General features: G+C 55.4%; 7 protein-coding genes across 7 annotated transcripts; 4 read left to right on the plus strand and 3 right to left on the minus strand.

Annotated features, from left to right (window-relative positions):
* Positions 1-1321: 1321 nt before the first annotated feature.
* Positions 1322-3859, plus strand: SETTUDRAFT_129255 (uncharacterized protein; the record flags this gene model as incomplete). The annotated part of the gene is made up of 3 exons (XM_008025667.1): positions 1322-1890; positions 1938-3152; positions 3199-3859. The coding sequence occupies 3 exons, from the start codon at positions 1322-1324 to the stop codon at positions 3785-3787; spliced, it is 2373 nt and encodes a 790-aa protein (XP_008023858.1). The 3' UTR covers positions 3788-3859.
* Positions 3860-6315: 2456 nt separating this feature from the next.
* On the minus strand, positions 6316-7044 carry SETTUDRAFT_27249 (uncharacterized protein; the record flags this gene model as incomplete). The annotated part of the gene is made up of 2 exons (XM_008025510.1): positions 6316-6591; positions 6655-7044. 2 exons carry the CDS (start codon positions 7042-7044, stop codon positions 6316-6318), a joined length of 666 nt encoding a protein of 221 aa, XP_008023701.1.
* Positions 7045-8341: 1297 nt separating this feature from the next.
* On the plus strand, positions 8342-9869 carry SETTUDRAFT_46687 (uncharacterized protein; the record flags this gene model as incomplete). Its single annotated transcript, XM_008025581.1, has 2 exons — positions 8342-9087; positions 9170-9869. Exons 1-2 carry the CDS (start codon positions 8609-8611, stop codon positions 9867-9869), a joined length of 1179 nt encoding a protein of 392 aa, XP_008023772.1. The 5' UTR covers positions 8342-8608.
* Positions 9870-12673: 2804 nt separating this feature from the next.
* On the plus strand, positions 12674-14433 carry SETTUDRAFT_168344 (uncharacterized protein). Its single transcript, XM_008025668.1, has 5 exons — positions 12674-12779; positions 12915-12941; positions 12994-13169; positions 13301-14060; positions 14120-14433. The coding sequence occupies exons 1-5, from the start codon at positions 12777-12779 to the stop codon at positions 14243-14245; spliced, it is 1092 nt and encodes a 363-aa protein (XP_008023859.1). The 5' UTR covers positions 12674-12776; the 3' UTR covers positions 14246-14433.
* A 269-nt stretch (positions 14434-14702) lies between these two features.
* On the minus strand, positions 14703-15391 carry SETTUDRAFT_64249 (uncharacterized protein; the record flags this gene model as incomplete). The annotated part of the gene is made up of 2 exons (XM_008025594.1): positions 14703-15095; positions 15365-15391. Coding segments are annotated over 2 exons (420 nt in total), but the record flags the coding sequence as incomplete, so codon positions are not given.
* Positions 15392-16885: 1494 nt separating this feature from the next.
* Positions 16886-21987, plus strand: SETTUDRAFT_183887 (uncharacterized protein; the record flags this gene model as incomplete). The annotated part of the gene is made up of 2 exons (XM_008025669.1): positions 16886-21088; positions 21139-21987. 2 exons carry the CDS (start codon positions 16886-16888, stop codon positions 21955-21957), a joined length of 5022 nt encoding a protein of 1673 aa, XP_008023860.1. The 3' UTR covers positions 21958-21987.
* A 150-nt stretch (positions 21988-22137) lies between these two features.
* SETTUDRAFT_160329 (uncharacterized protein) lies at positions 22138-22350 on the minus strand (the record flags this gene model as incomplete). Its single annotated transcript, XM_008025670.1, has 1 exon — positions 22138-22350. The coding sequence occupies one exon, from the start codon at positions 22348-22350 to the stop codon at positions 22138-22140; it is 213 nt and encodes a 70-aa protein (XP_008023861.1).
* Positions 22351-23323: the final 973 nt, after the last annotated feature.

Raw genomic sequence — 23323 nt, forward strand, 5'->3', positions numbered from 1 at the left:
GCCACGGGTGCTGGCCTTCAGCAAAAGGGCCATGGCGACGCGCAGCAGCAACGTCGCAGAAGATGCACGCAGCGAGGATGATGATACAGACGACGAGGAGCTGTGAGGCCGCGTGGTCGACCCTGGCCGCGCTAATGCACGCTTGCGGAAACAAGCCAGGCCAAACACAGGGCTGTTGCGCAAAACACGTTTCCACGCGGCGCTCCGGATGGTGCAGTTGTCGAGGTTTTGGCGCGTGCTGGAAGGCTGAGTTTCCCTTTGTCTGTTCCTGGGGAGTGCGAGGAATAGCAGGTCGCGTGGTGCGCAACACGGGCCCTTGCACGCTGGGACAACAACAACAACAACAACAACAACAACAACAACAACAACAACAACAGCAGCAGCAGCAGCAGCGGCGGCGGCGGCGGCGGCACGCTTTCGCCTACGTGTTTGTCCCGCCCAAGACGTGGCGCTGGAGAGGGCATGCTGTGGCCGTGGACGGGTTGGTCGTGTATATTTAGCAGGGCCCGTACGGGGCCATGGGGCTTGTCGGTTGGCGGTTGATGTCATGTGCGTCGATCATCCGGGCCAGCAGGGACGTCACGAGCACCTGGCGACGGGAGGCGGGCGGGCGTAGTGTAGTGTGCAGATAGGAGAATAACAGACTGACAGTGCAGCCAGACGGGCGGGCGGGAGCGGTGCATGGCGCATGCAGCGGGCAGCGATGCAGGCTGTGTGTGTGTGAATTACTTATGTGTATGGAAGAGGAGGGTGCAGCGTGTCGGTGGCAGGCCAGCAGCGACCAATGGCCGGCGCAGAGGCTCCGAGCTGGAGTCGCGCGCGGGTGTCAATCCCTCCCGCCAAGACATGTCCACCTTGACGTCTCGTCCCTCTCACCGCAGTGCTGTCGCAACCGCCATATCGCCCTCCCCACGACGTCACGTCCACCGTCGCCCTCGTCGCCCTCGTCGCCCTCGCCCGGCGCCCCAGCAATTGCCCTCCCCCACGGCCCTGCGCTCCGACGCCCGTAGCAGCGCCAGCACCCGGGGCGACGTGACCACGACCGAGGCGCCGACATCCACCTCAGCAGCCGCCCGCGACGACGCTGCGAGCGCGCCCTGCCCAGCGAGCCCGCCTCGTCTTCCTCTTGCATGGCTGTCGCGCCTCCAGCCTGGCCGCCCGCCGCTCGCCGCCTCCGCGATACGCCTCGGCCCCCGCTCGAGCGCTTCACCTAATGCTCCTCCACTCGCACACGTCGCTGCACTGCACCTATCGCCGCCGGCCTGCGACAGAACCACTACGCGCGACCGCCCCCGCCCTCGACAACACGAGCTAGCACGCCATGTCGGGCCCAGACGCACCGGAGCCCGCCAGCGACCTCGCCCGACCCCCCAAGCGCGACCTCGCCTCGACGACCCACGACCACCACGACCGGGACCTGCTCGACGCAATCTTCAAGCGCATCAAGCTGGCCGTCCCGCGCACCCCCTACGTGCTGTCGACGCCCTCGCTGCACCCCTATCACTACCATTCCCAGCAGCAGGCAAATGCCTGGATGATAGGCCGCCTGTGGCGCTCCGACGAAGAGCACCTGCAGTACCGCACCTATCTATACCGCGAGCCGTGCCAGGACTGCTTCGAGCTACAGGCTGGCCCAGACGACGAGCCCGAGCCCGAACCCGAGCCCGAACCCCCGCGCTCGCACACGGCAAACGGCCAGCCCGCCAAGAAGAAGCCCAACCTGTCGGCCTTCAAAGTGAAACATGCAAACGGCACCGTTACGCCTGGCGCAAACATCACCTTGTCTGGCGGTGCGCCCGCCAAAAACACGTCGGAGCACCCCAGCACCCTCACCAAATCCGACAAGCCCTCTACGTCCGCGCAAAAGGCCGACCCCAGATCGCCGAGATCGTGGGTACATCCCTCCAGACCCAATTGCCCTGCTAATCCCCCAACAGGTCTTCCGACGCCTTGCCCGACAATCACCGCCCCGGCAAAGCCACCCAACATGTCCCCTACTCGGGCTCGCGCCCGCGGGCTCCCTCGACCACACAAAAGAGCGACAATGCCACTTCCAAAGGCCATGGCGAAAAGTCGGATCCCTCCAACTCTACACCACACGGCTTGCCTCCGCTGCTGTCCCCCGTCCGCGAACCGCTCGGCAATCCATACGGACTACCCACAATTCTGTCCCCAACACTGCCCTCCAATGTGCAAGCCGAGCTGGATAGGCTGGAGATGCAGCGGAAGCGTGCAGACTCGGACGCCTCTGTGTCGTCGTCGTCGGATCCCCGGAACCAGGCCCTTGCCGTGCCACCAGAGGCATCCCACAAGTCCAGCGGCACTGCAAAGGTGCAAAGCCGTGGACGCTCAGTCTCTCTCAACGGCAAGTCGCCAAATCCCGAACCAGTCAGTCTTGCACAACAAGCACATACCAATATGATAGTTAAACTGAAATTCTCAAAGTCCAAGGCACAAGTTGTCAACCAAATTCTCCGTCTGCCCCCAAAGCGCTCCAATGCCGAGAAGAAGGAACGCAACGATGCGCCAAAGGCTGCGGCGCCAGAGAGCCAGCCCAAGGTTACGGATCCGCCTGTCATTAAGAAGAAGCCGGCGCCCAAGACGGCTACTCGGCGGGCAGAGACGGCGGCGTCTGCGCCCACGTCTACGCCGAGCACAGTCGCAAAGCCAGCCCAGGCAAGCGCCAAGGCTGCGGAAAAGCGACTACGACCAGACGAGGATGGTTCATTGCCAGTTCCTCCCGCTAAGCGCCCCAGGCCAAGCTCGACGCAAGAGACACCTGCGCCGAGCACAGCCTCTTTGGCCGTCCCAAACAAGCCCTTGGCTCAGAAGAGCAATCCCCACCATCCGACGCCCAAGAAGGATAACAAATCCGTCAGCATGCTACGCAGTCAGTCGTCGGAGAGCAACGATGCAACCCCGGGCCGCTCCGGGGCGACTCCTGCGGGGTCAAGAACGGAACCCAAGGCTGGGCCCACATCTGCGCCCTTGAACAGCAAGAAGCAAGTCGACATTGCCTTGCTTGGACAGACGTCGGCAAAGTTGAATCAGACAGGCCGTGCCCTTAAGCATGAGGCGACCAAGATTCTCAACAACGCGAGCAGCAAAAAGGACGAAAAGCGAGCTGCAGTCACCAATCTAGAGTGTATCCTGTAAGTCATGCCTTTCCAAGACTCTTGGCTTTACTGACAAGCCCAGGGCATACATGGCAGCCTACTTTGCCCAAGACCTCTCCTTGAACCTCCGTGGTCGCGCCGGCGAGGTTGAGCAGACATGGAAGACGCTGTTGCCGCTTTGCCTCTCGTATTCTAGGTGCACAAGAGACTTTCAGCACCTCGACGGGCTCCGCTCCTACCTCAGCTCCGTCATCGCCTCGGCCATTTGCACTCACGTGTCGCAACGCTTTAACAATGCCAAATCACACGACTCACCACATGACGCCAATCACCCGGAATCCGGTCGACAGCACCTTGAAAACTTTGCCCTGCTCTCGGATCACACCCTGAAGATGAACCGGCACTACCAAGATGCAAGAATCGCCCTGCCTTTTGAAGATTTGCAAAGCATCTACAAAAAGACGTATGCTGGTCGCGAAGTCAACGTCAAACTAGCGCGCGAACCAGAGAAGGTTAGCGGCGCCAGGATGTCTGGCCCATACTTTCTCCCCCTCGGAACAGACACGACACCCATCCAAGCCGTTCGATTCGGTCTCAAATTCCTCGGCGAGTACTGCGAAAAGGAGAGGCTGGACTACAGTCTCCGCGTCAACCTCGATCGACCAGAGTAGCACTCGACCTCTCTCTCTCTCTCGCACCAGGATGACCAAGTTCCGAATTTAACGTTATGCAAACGCGATACGAGCCCCCCCCCTTCCGGCACCATCACCACGTTGCTATTGCTTTCCCTATTCCGTCATATCATCGTAACGGCCACGAATCCGGATTCCCAGCTACCTCTTTTCGAAGTCTTGTTTTCCATGCTGGCGTTTTTTTTCCTCATAGCATCATCATCATCATCATCATCATCATCAGTTCTAGCGGGTCGGGGCGGACAAGAAAGAAACCTTTTTTTTCCTCTTGTTTTTCGCGTGTGTGGCTTTCTCGTTCTTCTTCCTTGGATATGCAAAACTGCACCTGCAACTGCAATAGCAACAAACAGCTCTGATACCCCCATCCCCCCCCTACTACTACACGAGGCGCGCGCGCGTGGACTAGAAAGTTCTTCTTTTTCTCCCATCTTTCAACCAAACTGGCGGGTTTATCCAAATCCTTCTTTTTTTCTTCTTCTCTTCCTCTCTTCTTCTTTTTCATCTTTCTGCTTTGTTTACGACAAGATCGATTTTTCTTACAAGACGACTTGACTTGTATGTAATGAAGTGTGTTGAGTAGAGCTGTTCCATTCTTCTTCTTTTTCTTCTTTTTTTTCGCATCTTTGATTCTCTCTTCTTGGGCAACCAATAGAGAGAAACACCTGCAGTAGTAGTCATGATTTAGCGTGGCGTGGGGGGCGTCAGCTTTTCGGCTTCCTTGGGGTTTTTTTCTACTCTCTTTCTTTTTTTTTGATATATAACGGGATCAAAGGAAGTTTTGCATCATTGTGTGTATGTGTGTGTGTGTGTGTGTCTGCGTGTGTGTGTGTGTGTGTCTGTGTGTGTCTGTGTTTTTTTTTCGGGACTTTTTGCGTTGATGGAGAGTTTGGACATGTGCATGGGATAGGTTGGATCGGTTGGGTTGGGTTGGGTTGGGTGATTTAGTTCTTAACGAGTTTCTCACGCTTGATTACCATATATATATATATATATATATATTTAAAAAAAAAATGAAAGAAAGAAAGAATAAATGAAAGAAAGAAACAACCAACTTTTTTTTCCAACTGAATGATCCAGGTCGTTCTTCTTCTTGCATCGCTATATCGTTTGTGTCGCGGCCATGTATGTGTCTATGTGCAAGTCACTATGTAGATATGCAGGATGAACGACGATTTATTGTAGGCAGGACAGATGTACAAAGACTGTTTCTTTCTTTCTTTCGATATCGACTTGCTAACTCGTTATTTACTCCCCGTTTACCCTCCTATATCCCATCTCTCAACCCAACGATGCCTCCTCTCCCTCTTCTTCCCTTCTTTTCTGCACCACAAATGCAAGGCTTGGTTGGGTTTTCTTACCCCCCGCTGTATATACATACAGCCCTGTTACTATCCCTTCTCCTCTTTCTTCCAAGCTACATCCCGCATTTCCCTTCCGTATCAAGAAAAACCGCAAACATGAGTATTTACAACCAAACTTTGCAAGTGAGCTTATGGAGCGGGTAGCAGGTTGCAAGTAAAGTAGCAAGTAGCGCGCTGTACTTATAGTTGCCGTGGCATGGAATACACCACAATCCCATCCCCTCCTCTACCACATGCTTCTCCTCATGCACACAAACGATGCAATCACGCCAGTACCGAGTCTTGCGCAGTGCACGACAACGAGACACTATAATAATGAAACTGCCGGAATTCTGGGGGGGGGGGAGGGAAATTAAAGGTGGTGCATAACTACCTAACCAGGTATATATCCCAATTTCCCCAACTCGCGATTTCTTCACGCTCTGCGTATTCCTTTCTTTCCCATCCCCACTTCCATGTAAAACCTAGTTATGTAGTATACACGCTGACTTGCATTCGGGCTATATACATGCATGTGAGTACAAAAAAAAGAAAAGAAAGATGAACAAGTTGTAAGAAAACACGTTCGGAGTGGTTACACAGGATGAGTCTATGCGTGTCGTGTATGTGCATATATATGTGTTGAATAGTAATGTACGAATTGAAAGTGGATAAGCCGAAAAAAAAATCACTAACTACCGCATGCTCTGTACACTATACTCGATACTGTGTTTAGTTTAGTTCAGTATATAGTTTTGCTCCAGATCAAACGGACTCTGTAGGCGGAGTAGTCTTATACCATGTCTATTACATTACGTGGGTTTAGCGCCGCAACCGACTAGCCAACGCTTCACGACGACCAAGGTTGGGTATACTGAAATTAGTTTATCAGCTGACACATAAGAGGTGTTGCATGGCCAGCGTGCTGAGTACAGATTTATAGATTCCAAGCTCAACTGCACGGGCTGTGCTACCCATATCATGTCCTGCCAGCAAGCCGACACTAGTAAGTAGTAGCCTTTCGATTCCTATATATTCTAAGCCCGCATATACATACAAAGTGCCAAATCCCAACACGCAAAACATCATAATCCAGATCCCCCCCAAAAGCAAAGCCACAACCTCAAAACAAGCACCTTATTTACTCCAAGTAATCAATATCCCACTTTAACCGGACACCTTCTTACCCAGCAGAGGAATCTGGACTTGGTCGCTAATCTGGACTCTGGGTCCTAGCATGTCGCTCGCCAGCGATTTCTTGGGTAGCTCGCCAATCTTCTTCCACATGAGCTGCAGCTGCACGTGGCCGGGCGTGATGCCCATTTGGTGGGAGCCCCATCGGAACGGCCAGAGGGGCAGCGCCTCGTGGTCTTTGGGTGTGCGCTTGGCGTCGTAGTAGCAGGCTACGTCTCCGAAGCAGAGAAAAACGTACGGGAAACCGTCCTTGCTTGTGCATTAGCAACTGCAACTAAGATGGTAAATGGGATGCAGGGGCTAAGAACATACAATCGTGTAGAGCTCATCGTAGATATCCGTCACGCGCTCACCGCAGCTCCACGCATGATCGCCTTTGCCGTAGTAGCTATCGGTGTTCTTTTCCTGCTTGGCGTCTTCAAACGTGCAGTTCCCGCGTTCGGTGCTGAGCGTCCAAGGAAAGTCTTCGAGGCGTGAGAAATCGGCGCACTCGTGGGAAGTGCTTTTCTCCGCCACGAACTTGCCGTCGGTGTCGAGACAGCCAACAACGGATTCGGGCGTCGCCGACTTCCAGTTGTCCGACTTGAGCACGTAGATGTGGCCGATGCCGCTAAAGTCGGACTGCTGGATGCCGTTGGCCACGGCGCGAGTCGCCATGGACGCAGCGAGGAGAAGAACCGTGGTGCGGAGGCGGGCAAGCATCTTGGATCCCGCTAGTGAAGTAGTCTATGTATGCCAGTGCAATGCCAGAGCGTAAAGCGGGGAGAGTAAAACAAGACTTCTTCTTTTTTGGTTGGTTGGTTGGTTGGTTGGTTGGTTGGTTGGTTTCTTCGTCAATGTTACGTTAGCACAGTCGTACTCCAGTAAAACAAAAACCAAAAAATAATGAACCGTAGAACTCGCAAATGCAACCCACCACGAACCTCTTTATACAGATCGTCCGTCACACACACTTTCTCCTTCCCTCGAAGCGATTGCACGAAAGAAAGGAAGGGAAGAAAAAAAAGTCTCCGCTAGGAAGAACACAAAGCAACAACAACCACCCCTTGTACACCACTAATAAGACAAAACGTCCCACTTACCAATTCGATTCCACCAGACGAGGATCCCCCCAGTCAAGCAAGTTGCCTGCACCCCGTCGTCGTGTATCCCTTGGGACAATCCAATTATTACCCACACAACCCGCACACGACCCTCCTGCAGCCAGCAAAGCAGCTTACTTAGATTAGGCAGCCCTTTTCTTCCCCCCCCCCCGCGAAAACCGCAATTTCGGATCCCCTCCTCGTGACCGCGGGGGGTTTCTGTCTCCACCCCCGTCCTTGCGCTGCCCTTGCAATTTATCGAGTTTGTAATCTTCTTTCCCCCGCCCTTTTTTTTTGGAGGGGCTTGGCTTGGCTACGTTCACGCGTCCCGCGTGAGTGACCTGGGCGAAAAGGAGGGAACTTAATATCGAGCCGCCTCGAGGGGGAGCGTGAGCGGACGAAAGCACGCGAAAAAAAACAAGGAACTAACAGTGTTCGTCGAGGAAACAAGTATGGCGTGAGCAGAGAGGATCAAGGCAGTTGGGGGTTAACAGGATGCGATGCGCCACGTGTCGGGGGAAGCAGAAACACGGCGAATCAAGCCTTCGGGGGGCAGATATAGGCTGGTTTGATGGTACCGCGTGTGGCTTGGGCGTTTGTTGTTTTTATCCTGTTGTGCCGCGAGCGCGTGTGTCAGTTATCTGTCAGCGGGGAACGGGTATTACAGTACGAGGGTAAGGGATTCAAGGGAAGCTGAGTTCGGGCATCGGAGTTGGGGGGACACTAGGGACGTAGGATGTGGGGACCTTACGAGTGTGGCTTGTGATGTTACGTCGTGAATGCCATGTCTATTTGGTGTCTTTGAGTTGGGGTTATTCAATCATTACAGCGGCATTTATAGCAGGACATGTTTTCCCTATTCAGTGCTTTTGTAGCTTTGCATACAGTACCGTACAACACAACAGACGGAACTTGGTAGGCATGCAGAGGCAAAGGCTAGACCATTGTACGACGATGCTTTTTCCAAACAAAACCCCACCGCATCTTCTCAAAGGCTTTTCAGCCAGGCTCGTCTCGTCTTGCAGCACGATATTCAGACTGCAAAGTCACCCTTGTCCACCTAGCAAGGCACTGCCGTTGATCTCCCGTCGTGTACCCGCCAGCCCCCACGTCCATCCTGCCACAACAGGCTAAGCGCTTCCGAAACCCGCGGTGTATAATCACGAAAGAGTCCAGAACACACAATGGCCCGTTGCCCATGGCATTACAGAGGCTTCAAAGACTTTGTTGACGCTGCCATAGCTAGGCTTGTCTCCCCAATCTGGGCATCAATGCTGCTGCTCACTTGGTATTGCCTGCCTGTGCAAGCATACTTACCGCAATGGGGTGCCAGGTGGATGTCCTGGAGATGCGAGGCAGTGAATGCGCTGCTATCTGCGCCGCGATTTCTGCTGGCCCGACTGTGGGAATATCTCTATACGCCACCATGTAACCATCATAGGTGTCAGTTACGGCGTTATATGTCGCCGCCACCGCCGCCACAACAGCCATGGTATATGTACCTGAAACGCTTTTACCGGCCAATAGGGTGGGCATGCAGCACTGTCTGGCCTCGAGCGCGTCCCCAACAAGATACCGACGCGTCAGCATTTCTGCGTCTTCCGGTCGAGCTGAGGAACATGATATATCTCTACGCAAGCGGCGCCAGTGGATACCGAATCCAGTACGTCCATTGGTGTTGCCTCGGGCAGTTTGACCTGAACTCGGGTAACGGCTCTTCGCACCATCCGCTGACAAATGCACAGCTCTGTCGATTTAGCAGCCTATCATCCCCGCAACGGGCAAAGAGAAGATGCCATATCTTACCTAGTCATAGACGACCCAATACTTGCCCTGCATGGTCATTATCCGCCGACCAACTTACTCTTGGTTTGCAAAGCAATATACCACGAAGCACGCCAACAGTTCCTCTCTACAACGTCATTCGAAGTTCATCCCTTGACTCCCAGTGACGACACATGGATCTTTGAGTACTACACCAGTTTAGCCCAGTATCCCGCCTATGAAACCCTGGGCAAATCCATATTTGTGTCGGCCATGCAAAAGGTATACTTGCGCATCAATATAGCAAGGTTTCTGACCACCCGAGTAAGGCGACCATGTCCGCCCCACGGCCGCCTGGTGACCATATCCATGTTCGAGGCCATTGGTTTGAAAAAATGTACTCAGATGCTGACCTGGGGCTCCAAAACGCTGTGTAAGGCTTTGAAGAAGAGTGCATCCAGTTTGAGGCTCGTCGAGATATGCTGGGTTGACGACTTTCCGCACGACATAAGCCCGCATGATCTGGACATGAGAGCGGCTATTTTGCAGCCACTCTCTGAACTGGTATCTGTGGACGTACGTATCAAGAAGCTGGTCATGATAGGAAATGGACGGGAAGCGTTGTTGAAGACGCTCAAAAACTCTTTACGTGCAGTACCTGGTCGAGCAAGACGGTGGTAAATTTGAGTCCAGTTTGGCGTCCACGTGTAAGATGCTCAAGCAACGAGTTGAGATTCTGCAAGGTCCGTATGTCCGTATGTGAAGTCTTGGTCGATATTCGGCATGGTTGCCAATCACAACTTTGTGATTTGGTGTTTCCAAGCGAACAGGCAAATAATGTGACTTGTAGTAGAGCAGTTGTTGGTAGTGGTATGAAGAGGGATTAACTTGATAGCCCTGCTACCCCTTTTCTAAATGTGCGTTTGACTAGACTTTGCCAAAGCCTTCATTCGTACAAAGTTGAGATGATGGCCGCGATATATCAGCCTCAGCTCATTGGGAAATGCTCTTCCAAAACCACTCCATCAACATGTATATTCGGATTTTGGAAAATCGACTGCGGTGGGATTGTTCGGCATATGACGCCGGAAGGCGGCAGATCTCGCAGATCTCGACGATCGATACGGTTCCATTACCGTCAAGCGAGACGGTCCGTGATGAGGTTGCTGACGGGAGGCTTCTTTGGCGAAGCCGAGGTCGATCATGGTAGCAAGTTTGGCCAAAATAAGATTGATGCGTGTAGATGAGGCGAGGATGTTGTGTGCAGATGCATTCTTGCAGAGTCGAAGTATGATATCCTCCTTTCCAGTTTCAAGGGTGAAAATCTCTCCTCTTTGCGTAGTGTAGACATCTCGATTGACTTGTTCGTATGATAGTACCCATAATTCATCTTTTTGCTATGATTGCTCATCGAGCGATGCTTTAGCCAACCTGATGCTCTTCATGTTAAGCTCGACTCTTATTGTTATTGAGTTGAAGATGCTCCCAGGTATTGCAGGAAATTGGATTTTTTTTTATAAATGACAAGTAGCACCCTGGCCAAAGGCGTGTAAAGGGCATAGATGACTGCTGGACGAAGGTTGGCGTACTCCATTACCAGCAAAAGAAGGTTGAAGTCGGTAATACCAAACCTTGGGACGACAAGCCTCCCTTTCAACCTTTACAACATATCCATGTGCAGATGCGAGGGCTAGAATGGCCGGGCGCAAAAAACTTCTCCACCCTTCGACCCTTCTCCTCTTTGAACAAGGCGCCTGATCAACTGGTCCACTCGGAGCTTCTCCGTAAGACGGCAATCATGCCAGACTCAGTTGCGCTTGCCGCGCGAAGATGAGGGGTATTGCTGAGGCTTGCCATTGGACGACGACTGTGCAGCCGAGTACCGTAGTCAGACGCCCGGCTAGCCGTTGCTTTGTTGGTGCGCAGAGAGACGAGTGCGCGTGCTCGAGGCCTCAGAAGCAAGTACCGCTTGTTGCGCATGTGTCTCGTTGGAGACTCCAGGGGTGTTGAGATCGTGGGATGGTATGGTACCTGCTACATGGCTGTGGGGGCGTCATTGGCCGGTACAAGAGCGCGTTTTACGCATGTCTCCACCGTGAAGCGCGTCAGACAAGTGCCGTCTTTGGAGTGTGGCTCGGCTGATGGCGCTCTCTTCCGACAAGCACGTCGAACAGAGAGCCCCGTCGGGCTGCGATCGAGGGGCCATGGCAGGAGACATGGACAGCTCCAGAATGGAAGGTGAGACAGTGCTTCTCAGGTGGATGGCGGGATACACATGCTTCTAATGCTCTTGTAAGCCAGCACTGGCGGGGCGGGATCAGCGTGCTGGATTGGGACAAGGAATGCATAGCGTTTCGGCGTCGTGGTTGTGGTGGGGGCTGGAATTGCCGGGCGAGGGGTGGAGGGGCAGTGCGCCGGCCGGGTTTCGGCCGACGAGATACGAAGCATCTCCAGCCTGTCGCCATCAAGTCCGAGCCATGGCCCCGAACACCGACCGTCGTCCTGCTTTCCAGCGAGCACACGGCGACAACTCGCATCCGCAGACTGCGAGACTCGACCGCTCGCGCCCCGCATGGTTCCTCGTCCCGCACACGGCACGCCGCCTGGCCGTCTAGACTACTTGCTAGATTGCTTGGCCCCATCCTCACGGGGCGCCGCGCGTTGTGTTTACCAAGTTGATCCTGAGCTTTGCTGGTCGACGACTGGCCGATGGTCGGAGACGACGACTCTGGAGCCCCACCACAGCAGCATGCTCCATTGTGCAAGCCGACCTTTTCCCGACGAGACGACAAGTCAATTGTACACGTACACGGCCAGCAAAACATAGCGCTTACTTGCACCGGCAGGGGGTGGTGGCCATGTCGATGCCGGCCTCCATGAGCAGATTCAAGCCATCACGATGCTGATCAGACGGGTGGAGCACTAGCGCAGCCTTCGAGCCTCAGGCCCAAGTTACGTACATGCGGCCACGCAGCTACGCGCCAATGGAGCCACCGAGGATATTGGCCCACCTGCTACCCTACGAACTACGGCATTGCCGGCAAGGCTTCGCGAAGCCTCAATAGGCAATGTGCTGGTCCGCGCCATTGGACCCGACCCCGCACTGTCTGCGATGCGAAGTAATGCCAAACACGACCGTCGTACCCGCACACGCCGTGTACCCAACTGTCGTGCGCGCAAAGGTCGCATCGCCCAAGTGGGGACGAGAGCTAAGCCATGGCCGTGAGCCTAGTGAGCCAGCACCCAGACCAGCAATGCTACCACGTCGGTGGTGGGGACGCCCGCCGAGTATATATAACGAGCCCCTCGCGACCCCTCAATTACAACCTCACACCATCATCCTCCTTTTGTCCATAGATCTCGCGATCCCCTTTGTCCATTGACTCGTACGTCACGCCGGATCCGCAAGAGGTATTGCGACCCACGTACCCCTCCTTGCTGCCCTCGTCTGCCGCAAGCCACAGGCTAATCTGTCTTTGCGTCAGGAATACGTACCTTGTTCGGCGTCTGCTATCCGCGCCAGCTTGTCTTATATATCTCTTTGCCAGAGCCTCAATTGCTGTTGTCTCATCACTTGCAAAACTCAAAATGGTATTTCTCCGCTCTGCTTCGCGCCTTGCGCGCCCTGCCTCGTCCCTCCTCAGCGCTCGCGCCGGGCCCCGATTGACTTGGTCGCTGCGCCAACCAAATGCTTTCAGAACGCTGACCGCGACGGCTTCACAACAGGGAAAGGTTCTTCTTGTCCTCTACGACGTAAGTAACGCCGCGCCTTGGGTGGTAGCGGAAACTTGTCTGACAGCACCAGGGCGGCATCCACGCCGAGCAGGAGCCGCAGCTCCTCGGAACCACGGAGAACGAGCTTGGTATCCGGAAATGGATTGAGGAGCAGGGCCACGAGCTCGTCACCACGTCCAACAAGGAGGGCGAGGACTCGGAGTTTGACAAGCACCTTGTTGACGCAGAGGTCATCATCACCACTCCGTACGTCAGAGCTACCCCGCAATGGCCGCTAGGGCGCCCCACCAGCACGCGTCAAGCTTCGCGGTCGGGCGCACTAGCTATGCAAACCACGATGGGCGCGAACATTCGGCTAATTGCTCGGTATTTGACAGTTTCCACCCCGGCTACCTGACTGCTGAGCGTCTGGCCAAGGCCAAGAACCTCAAGCTCGCCGTGACGGCTGGTATCGGATCCGACCACGTCGACCTCAACGCCGCCAACAAGACAAATGGCGGCATCACGGTTGCCGAAGTCACGGGCTCCAACGTGGTGTCGGTTGCCGAGCACGTTGTCATGACGATCCTGACGCTCGTCCGCAACTTTGTGCCTGCCCACGAGCAGATTGCCAAGGGTGAATGGAACGTTGCCGAGGTGGCCAAGAACGAGTACGACCTGGAGAACAAGGTGGTTGGCACCGTTGCCGTTGGCCGTATCGGTGAGCGTGTGCTCCGCCGCCTCAAGCCATTTGACTGCAAGGAGCTGCTCTACTTTGACTACCAGCCGCTGTCTCCCGAGAAGGAGAAGGAGATTGGCTGCCGCCGCGTGGAGAACCTCGAGGAGATGCTGGCACAGTGCGACGTGGTCACGATCAACTGCCCGCTGCACGAGAAGACGCGCGGCCTCTTCAACAAGGAGCTCATTTCCAAGATGAAGAAGGGCTCGTGGCTGGTCAACACGGCGCGTGGAGCCATTGTGGTCAAGGAGGACGTTGCCCAGGCGCTCAAGGACGGCCACCTCCGTGGATACGGCGGTGACGTCTGGTTCCCGCAGCCGGCACCCAAGGACCACCCGCTTCGCTACGCGACCAACCCATGGGGCGGCGGCAACGCCATGGTTCCCCACATGTCTGGTACCTCGATCGATGCGCAAAAGGTAAGATGGAAGGCAAGGGGTGTGGGCGAAGAAGATTGTTTGACTGACTATGGATGCAGCGCTACGCCGACGGCACCAAGGCGATTCTGGACGAGTACTTTTCGGGGCGGCACAACTACAGGCCCGAGGACCTTATTGTGCACAAGGGCGACTACGCAACCAAGGCATACGGGCAGCGCAAGTAGAGGGCAAGCAGGTTGGGGAGAGAGAGTATTTTGAGCGATTTTGGACGAATTTCCTTTTGGGGTCTAGGGCGCTGGTTGGTCTTGACCCGCCTACCCATGTACATGAATGAAATAAATGCACTTGACTTGATGGATCTGATGGGTGATGTGTTGTAGTTGTAGTGGTGAAGGAGATTGTGCAAGGGCTGGTGTAAATACGCTGGACGTGTGTTGTTGTTGTTGTTGTTGTTGTTGCTGTGTAAGTGGTTGATTGGGTTGTGGCCAGAAGAAGAACAAGGTTGCCGGCGAAAGGTAGGAGCAAATGGAAAGAAAAGAGGGTGTCAGATTAAAAAAAGGCGTTGCAACACACAGAAAAAAATGGGGGTATATAAGTGCAGTGTAGTGCTCATCGGTGCCGTGACGGGAGGGAGCGGCGCGTGTTGTTGTTGGTGTCGGTGTTGTTATCGTCGTCATGCTCATCCTCGCTGTCGTCCTTGAAGCCCTCCTCAAGATCCCTGCCCAGACGCATCTCATCGTCCATGATGCTTCTCCGCTGGTCGAGGGCCTCTCTCCTGCGGTCGTCGATGGGGTCGAAGCCGACCATGCCCTCGCCCTCCTCGTCGTCAAACAGCTCGTCGTCGTTCTGGCTGCCGTGCAGGCCGCCGCGCTGGCGCACCCAGGCCGAGGGCGCAAACAGGTTGTACAGGGCATCCGACAGCTTGGTGCGCCACGACGCGGGGAAGTCGGCTACGTCTGCTGTCACGGGCAGGTACTGGCTGTAGCGGCTGCGGTGCCGCCGCACAAAGGGGAGGATGACGAGGGCGAGCACCACATAGAGAATCGCAGCTAGGAAGAGCGGCACGAGAATCGTCTGTTCGCGGGGAGTTTATGTCTTGGTCAGCGGTTTGGTCGCCCGTTTGTTCATGGCGTGCGCGAAACAAAGAGTGGGCGTTGTCGGTGTCGGATGGTGATGGTGGTTGGGGACCGGCGCGCGCGAGAGAGACATGGCGACGAAAGACGCACTTGGGGCGGGGGGGGGGACCTTTGTTTGGCTTCACCGCCCTGCAGACGCGAAGGCTATCGCGTGCACAGGAACATCAAAACGGGGCTGTTTGTGTATGTGTGTTTGCTACTACTGACCTTGAGGAAGTGGGTAAAGGCCGTCATGGCTGCTGCTGCGTCTGCATGTGTGTACTGTAGAAGGGAAAGGGATGGGGCTCCGACGGGCGGGCGGATCTCTGGCGAGGCGAGGGGGCGGGCGGACCAGGTGCAGCTGAGACGAGACAGGCCAGCAAATGTCAGAAAGCTGCGACGAGCGGTTTTGTGCAGGCGGCGCGTGGGGGTTGGGTGCTGCGCCACAGGCGGTGGCGGTGGCGGTGGTGGGAGTGGGAGTGGGAGAGTGTAGTGGGAGTGCGGCAGAGAAGTCGACGCGGAGGATGCATGGCGACACGACGGCGATGATGCCATGTCGCGGCGGGCGGGCTACGGGCATGGGCATGGGCATGGGCATGGGCATGGGCATGGGCATGGGCATGGGCATGGGCATGGATACTATTGCTATAGCGAGATAGTATACCGTACAGTAGGATGGGCTGCTCGGGCGCCACAAGCTGCACGCACGCTCGCGCAACCTCAGGCACACGCACACGCACGCCCAACACGGACGCCGCGCACGTCTCAGGAGAACGTCGGGGCCAAGGCGAACCGACGGGTCGCTCAGGGTCACGGACGCCGCGCGCGACACACACTTGGACATGGCCGAACAGCCCTACCTGCAACACGGGCGAGTCTCGACCGTGTCTGCATGGGCGGGCCGTGTGCGTCGTGTAGTCTTGTCTTGTGCTGTGCCGGCCGTGTACGCAGAGCAATAGCAGCGTGCTACTATGTACAGCAGAGCAGCCGTCGTCGTGGTAGTGCTCGCCCTCCAACTCCACCACACACTTACACCCACACACACGACGACTGTCGATGGAAGACACGGGGCCTGCTCGCGCAAAGATGCCCTCGGCGGTCATGGACACGGGCCGCTGATCTATGGACGCGCCACCGATGGAATGGCGGTGCGAGTGACGGGACGACTGGGAGCCATACGAACTGCCGGGGGGGCTGTCGATGGACGACGACGCGGTGTGCTTGGAGTCGGTCTGGTGCTTCTCCTTGTCCTTGTGTAGGCGGCGTCCGAAGAACTTGCCGGCGGATGATTGGCGACCCTTGCCATCCATGCCTCTGGCTGGCGAGATTCTCTGCCCCCAAGCTGCCGGCCTGGAGCGCGCCGCCCGACGTGTCGTCCGTTCCCCTCCTTCCAGAAGCAGGGCCGTGTTCCCCCCTTGGCCCGACTACAAGCAGCACCGCGGCGGCACGAAACAGCGATGGCGGGCGCGGCGACGGCAGCGAGGACTCGTGCAACAGGCGGGCGGGGGCTTTGCTTTTTGCGAGTTTGGAGGGCTATAGGGTTTCCCGTTGGGGGGGGGGGGGGCAAAGGTGGGCAATGCGGCCTGCAGGTGAGTTGCGGGAAGTTGCCGAGTGCTAGCGCGTGCGGTGCAAGAGCCCAATTACTCTCCGCGAGACGACTCCTCCCACCGCTCCGCCGAGCCCTTGCCACACCACCTCAACAAGGGCGCCGGCGACTTTCACCAGTACCCCGTCTTTGCCGCCTCCCCAATGGCGCCCCCCAACGGCTACGCCACCGGCAACACCGCCAGCCAAGGGCCGCCGCGCCCCCCGCCGCACTCACAGGGCAACACCACCATTGCCTCGAGCAACCCCGGCGACCGCGGCGTCTCCATGCAGCAATGGGGCGCCCGCGGTAGCAGCAGAGACGGCAACCACTCGGCCTACTACCCCCCGACCGACTCGCCCTACGCGCGCACCTCGTCCGACCAGGCCAGCGTCTACAGCAACGACTCGCGCTCGCGCGCCAGCAACACCTTCTACCCCCAAAACTCATCCCAATCCACGTTTGCCTCGTCCGTCGGCCTCGACCCAGGCAGCCTCCTGCCCACGGCCGCATCCACCCCCCGCGACTCGCACCGCCACCTGCTGCACTACAATGTCTCGTCCCCGTCCCCCTCGGCCGCCGCCACGGCCTTTCCGCCCAACACGCTCAGCATACAGCGCCCGCCCGACCACATTGTCGAAAAGGAGTTTATGAATCTCATGGTCAAGCGGGGATGGAAGAGCCTGCCCGAGCAGGCGCGGCGCCAGATGGAGGCCTACAAGATCGACAAGAAGTGGACCCTCGTGTACCAGGACAAGCTGGCCGAGTTCAAGCACGAGGAGAAGAAGCGCCAGACACAGCGGATAACGTACGGCGGCGGCGGAGGCGGCGTCGTGGGCAACCAGGACATCTTGATCCGCGCAGAAGAAGAAGGATCGCCCGAGTGGTATGTCAAAAAGGTCATGGACAACTCGATTACCATCAAGCAAATGTCGAGTCTGGAAATCAGCTTGCGAACCCAGCCCATTGCCTGGGTCAGGGGCTTCATCGAGGCCCAGGGCCAAATCGCCCTCACCAATGTGCTGGCCAAGATTAACCGCAGAAAAGGCACAGGGCCACAACCCCCGCCCAGCGTCATTGCACAAAAGGCCGAAAACGACGTGGAGCGCGAGTACGAAATCATAAAGTGCCTCAAGGCTCTCATGAACAACAAATACGGTGCCGACAACGCTCTGAACCACCCGTCCATCATCCAAGCCCTCTGCGGCTCTCTCATCTCCTCGCGACTCAACACCAGAAAACTCGTCTCCGACGTGCTGACCTTCCTGTGCCACTGGGGCAATGGAAGCGGCCACGAAAAGGTGCTGCAGGCACTCGACAATCTCAAATCACAGTATGGCGAAAACAGCCGCTTCGACGCATGGATGCGTATCGTCGAGGTCACGGTCGACGGCCGCGGCAAGATGGGCTCCATGGTCGGCGCCTCAGATGAAGTCCGCAGCGGCGGAATCGGTGTCGAGAACCTGCTCATGGAATACGCCATTGCAACCCTCTTCCTCATCAACATGATTGTGGATGCCCCGGAGCGCGACCTCCAGCTCAGGATGCACGTGCGAGCCCAGTTCACAGCATGCGGCATCAAGCGCATCTTCAACAAGATGGAGGGCTTCCAGTACGATGTCATTGACAAGCAGATTGAGCACTACCTCGAAAATGAAGCCGTCGACTACGAAGACTTTCTCCAAAAGGAGAACAGTTCCATGGTCGACAGTGTCGAGGGCGAAACCAAGGATCTCAATGATCCCTTGCAAATCGCCGACGCCATCATGAGTAAGATCAGCGGAACCAGGGCACAGGATTACTTTACGTCTGCTATGCAACACTTGTTGCTAATGCGCGACACCGAGGCTGAGGATCGATTGCGCATGTTCCAATTGGTAGATCAGATGCTGAGCTACGTGGCTATGGACCGCCGACTGCCAGACATGGATCTCAAGCAGAGTCTGAACTTTACCGTCCAGTCTTTGCTCGACAAGCTCTACACCGATTCCGAGGCCAGGCAAGTCCGCGATGAAGCCGTCGAAGCCCGGCAAATTGCAGACTCGGCTATTGCGGAGCGTGATGAGATGAAAGCGCAGCTGGAGCTGGGTGCCGATGGATTGGTATCCAAGCTGCAGAAGCAACTGTCTGAGCAAGAGCGCATCATCGAGCTTCGCGGAAGACAAGTCGAGTCTATGAAGGCGGAGCTTGCCGAGATGCAGAGGATTCGCGCCCAAGAGCTGCAGCGAAACGAATTAGAGACGCGTGAACTGTACTTGATGCTTAGAGATGCTCAAGACGTTGCAGCGTCAGCAGCCAAAAAGACTGGCAAGGACGGCCTCGGCGCGACAGATCCGGCTCAAATGCAGGGCATCATGGATCGCGAGCGTCTGATGAGCAGACTGGAGATTCAGCTGCAGAGAGCCAGGACCCAGGCCACGCTCGAAGGCCGGACTTTGCAGCTCCAGCCGAGCGAGAAGCTCCGGGAGCTGCGAGAACGAATGGAGGGCGATGTGTCTGGCTTCTCAGAGCAAGGCTATGGTGGTCTTGAGCCGTCCTCATTCGGGTCGGTACGCGCCAAGAGTGGCGTGCCACGCAGAAAGCCCTTGCCCGGCATTCCAGGCGAGGACACTGAGATGTCTGACATGGACGACGACGAGGATGTCATTATTGAGAAGCCCCGTCTGATCCAGATGCACAAACCCAAGCTCAGCGCATCGACTGCCAATGCCCTCATGAACGACATCACATCCAATGTCAAGCGATACGACGACTCTGACGGAGAAGACAATGGCGACGGCGTTACTACAGGACCATCACACCCAAGCCTGGAATCAGGCTCGCCAAAGACTCCCGCCGATGGCGATGCAACAAAGGCTGCTCCTCCTCCTCCACCTCCTCCTCCACCACCACCACCACCAGGTGCTCTTGGGTTCTCTGCCGATATTCCTCAGCCACCGCCTATGCCCGGCACTCCAGGAGCTCTTCCGCCTCCGCCTCCACCACCACCACCGCCGCCGCCAGGCAAGCTTGGCTTCAAAGCTGGAATCCCTCCACCGCCCCCTATGCCAGGTATGCCAGGGGATGGAAGCATGCCTCCTCCGCCTCCCCCGCCTCCACCCATGCCGGGCATGCCAGGTGCCAAGCGCCCTGGCTTCCTCCCCAAGGCACCTGGTTTTGGTGCCGCGCAACAATTTGCTCTTTCTGGACCCCGGCCCAAGAAGAAGCTCAAGGCTCTTCACTGGGACAAGGTCGATCAGCCCACAACAACGGTATGGGCCACGCGTGGCCTTACTTCGGAAGAGAAGGAAGAAAAGTACCAAGAGCTGGCGAGGAAGGGTGTGCTCGAGGAGGTCGAGAAGCTGTTCATGGCCAAGGAGATCAAGGCGATTGGCAAGAAATCTGGCAAAAAGGACGAAAAGAAGCAGATCATCTCGCGCGATCTCATGCACAACTTCCAGATCAGCATGGCCAAGTTCTCCTCGTATGGGGTTGAGGATGTGGTGCGCATGATTATCCACTGTGACAGCAAGATCCTCGACGACCCCGTCACCATGGAGTTTCTGCAGAAGAACGACTTTTGCGACATCCCCGACAATACTGCCAAGCTCATGGCGCCCTACTCCAAGGACTGGACCGGACCCAATGCCCACGAAAGTAAACGAGAGCAAGACCCAACCGAACTTACTAGAGAAGATCAAATCTATCTCTACACTGCTTATGAACTTCACCATTACTGGAAGAGTAGGATGAGGGCGCTCTCACTCACTCGCACGTTTGAAATCGAGTACGAGGAGATTTCCAACAAGCTTCTGGAGATTTCGCGAGTCTCGGAAAGCTTGAGGGACTCGTCGAGCTTGATCAGTGTCCTGGGTCTTATTCTCGACATTGGTAACTTCATGAACGATGCCAACAAGCAAGCCAGCGGCTTCAAGCTCTCCACACTGTCTCGACTGGGCATGCTCAAGGACGACAAGAACGAGTCTACCTTTGCCGATGTTGTGGAGAGAATTGTGCGCAACCAATACTCTGGATGGGAGGGCTTCACCGACGAGATCAACGGAGTCGTGGCAGCGCAAAAGATTAATGTTGAGCAACTGCAAGCCGACGCCAAGAAGTACATTGACAACATCAAGAACATCCAGATGTCGCTCGACTCGGGTAACCTTTCGGATCCTACCAAGTTCCATCCTGAGGATAAGGTGTCTATTGTTGTGCAGAGAAACATGAAGGAGGCCAGGAGAAAGGCAGAACAACTGCAGGTCTTCCTGGAGGATATGCAGAAGAGCTACGACGACATCATGGCCTTTTACGGAGAAGACCCGACGGACGAGAGCTCGAGGAGGGATTTCTTTGCCAAGCTGGCCAACTTTGTCCAAGAGTGGAAGGTAGGTATTCATTGCCATTGTCCTCGAAATTCGATACTGACTATGTCCAGAAATCCAAAGAAAAGAACATTGCCCTCGAGGAACAACATCGTCGCAACGAAATTTCCATGCGCCGCAAACAAGCGCAAAATCAAAACCCCCTCTCCCCCAATGCACTGTCCGATTCCGACGGAGCCAAGTCGCCCGCTTCTACAGGCGCCATGGACGACCTCCTTCAGAAGCTGCGTGCCGCCAAACCAGAAGCAAGGGATCAGCGTGATCGCCGTCGTCGTGCCCGCTTAAAGGACAGGCACCAGGTCCGAGTGGCTAGTGGCCAGAAGATGCCTGAAATCGGGGTCAATGTGGATGACAACGAAACCAGCAAGGAAGCAGACGAGAAGAGCAAGCTGTTGAGTCCGTCAAGCGAAACTGCCGAAAGCGAGGCTAGCAGCAATGCTGGCATGTCGGCCGGCGTTTCTGAAGCTGCAGAAGCGGATATCGCCGACCGAGCTGCAGCCATGCTGGAGGGCCTGCAGTCTGGGGCTACCATCAACAAAGACGGTTCCCTATCTGTCAGGCGGCGGCGAGAAAACGCCGACACGGAACGACAACGGCGAAGGAATAGACGTCAACAAGCAGCCTCAGCCAAGAGTGAAGATGGCGGTCTCTTGAGCCCTACAGCCATACCCGAAGAAGGCGGGGGCGCCAATGCCAATGCCAACGGCAACAGTGGTGACGGCGGCGACAGCGCTGGCGAAGGAAACAGTAGTCTTGTTGACGGCGCTGCCGACGCAGAAGCAGAAAACCCACCAGACACCCCCGTCACCATTGTGCATCCGCCCAGCCCAGAACAAAAAGGAAGAGAATTGCCTACGCCGCCGCCAGAGTAGAGAGAGAGAGAGAGAGAGAGAGAGAAACTAAGAATTCTAGTCCATGTCTTTTTTCCTTTTCTTCTTCTTCTTCTTCTTTTTACTCGGTTTGGGGCTTCCGCCTTCATTCGTCTTATGCTATCGTATGCTACGTCGAAGGGGGAAATATGCAGTCGCTATGCTATGCTATGCTATGCTATGCTATGCTATGGTATCAAGGTTGGTTGGGTCGGCTGGGTCGGGTTGGGCTGGATTGGGCTGGATTGGGATGGTGAAGAATGAAGAGCAAAGAGTGAAGCGAAGAGTGAGTGAGGCGTGCACGTTGTCGTTGTCGTCGTCGTTGTTGTTGTTGTGCCAAGAGAGAGAGAGAGACAGAGAACAACAGTACAATGCAGTAATTGTTGTACCTGTCATCTCAGGGACCGACTAAACCTGAACACGGGGGACTCACGCTTTTTTTTTTACTCTTTTTTTCCCCGTTTTTTTTTATTTCCTACGGTTTTCTTTTTGCGAGGGTTGGGAAAACGGTCAAATGCATGACAACGACATCAACATCACCACCACCACTACCACCAACGCCACTACTACTACTACTACCACTACCAACACCGGAACGCAACGATCGATTTGGGTTTCGCCTTTTGCGAGGGCGGCGCGGCTGGGTGAGGGGGGGGGAGTTTTTTTTTCACATTTTGGTTACGTGGGATACTTGTATAATCTTTTTCCTTGTTTTTTTTTATTTTCCCTGTCCTCTTTCTCTACTTACCCCCTCTACTTACCCTCTTACCCTTCCTCCCCTGCCTCTCTTATCCCTCCTCTCTTTTTTTTCAGGTTCTTTTTGTTCGTTATCGTTACCCTTTTTTTTCTTTTTTTAAATTTTTTCTGCTGCTACTGCTACTGCTACTGCTACTGCTGCTGCTGCTACTAGTGCTGTTGCTATGTTTATTTATCTATTTGTCTATCTGTCTGTCTGGTTGTCTAGTTGTCGTTCCATCATCGCTTTTAAACACATGCCCCCCCCCCCACCACCACCTTCCTGTCTTAATAAATCTAAACCTTAATACTCTTTGCAAGTTTTTAGACACACACACACACACATATATATATATATATACCCACAACACTTAACACTAACACTAACCCCTTTGTCTTCTTCCTGCTTTTTTCCCACGCTTCCTATCTTTTTTTCATTTTCGTTTTGGTTTTCGGTTTCGGTTTCGGTTGGGCTGTAGTAGTGCTGGTTTTTTTTAAGTGGTAGTTCACGTCGCTGCATTGTGTGTGTGTGTGTGTGTGTGTCTGTGTGTGTGTTGGAGGGGGAGGGGGGAGTATAGTAGGAGTATATAGGTTAGTTTTTTAGTAGTCTTGTTCTTAAGAAAAAAAATTCATC

Source organism: Exserohilum turcica, assembly GCF_000359705.1.
Source record: "Exserohilum turcica Et28A unplaced genomic scaffold SETTUscaffold_15, whole genome shotgun sequence".
Lineage (NCBI taxonomy): Eukaryota > Fungi > Ascomycota > Dothideomycetes > Pleosporales > Pleosporaceae > Exserohilum > Exserohilum turcicum.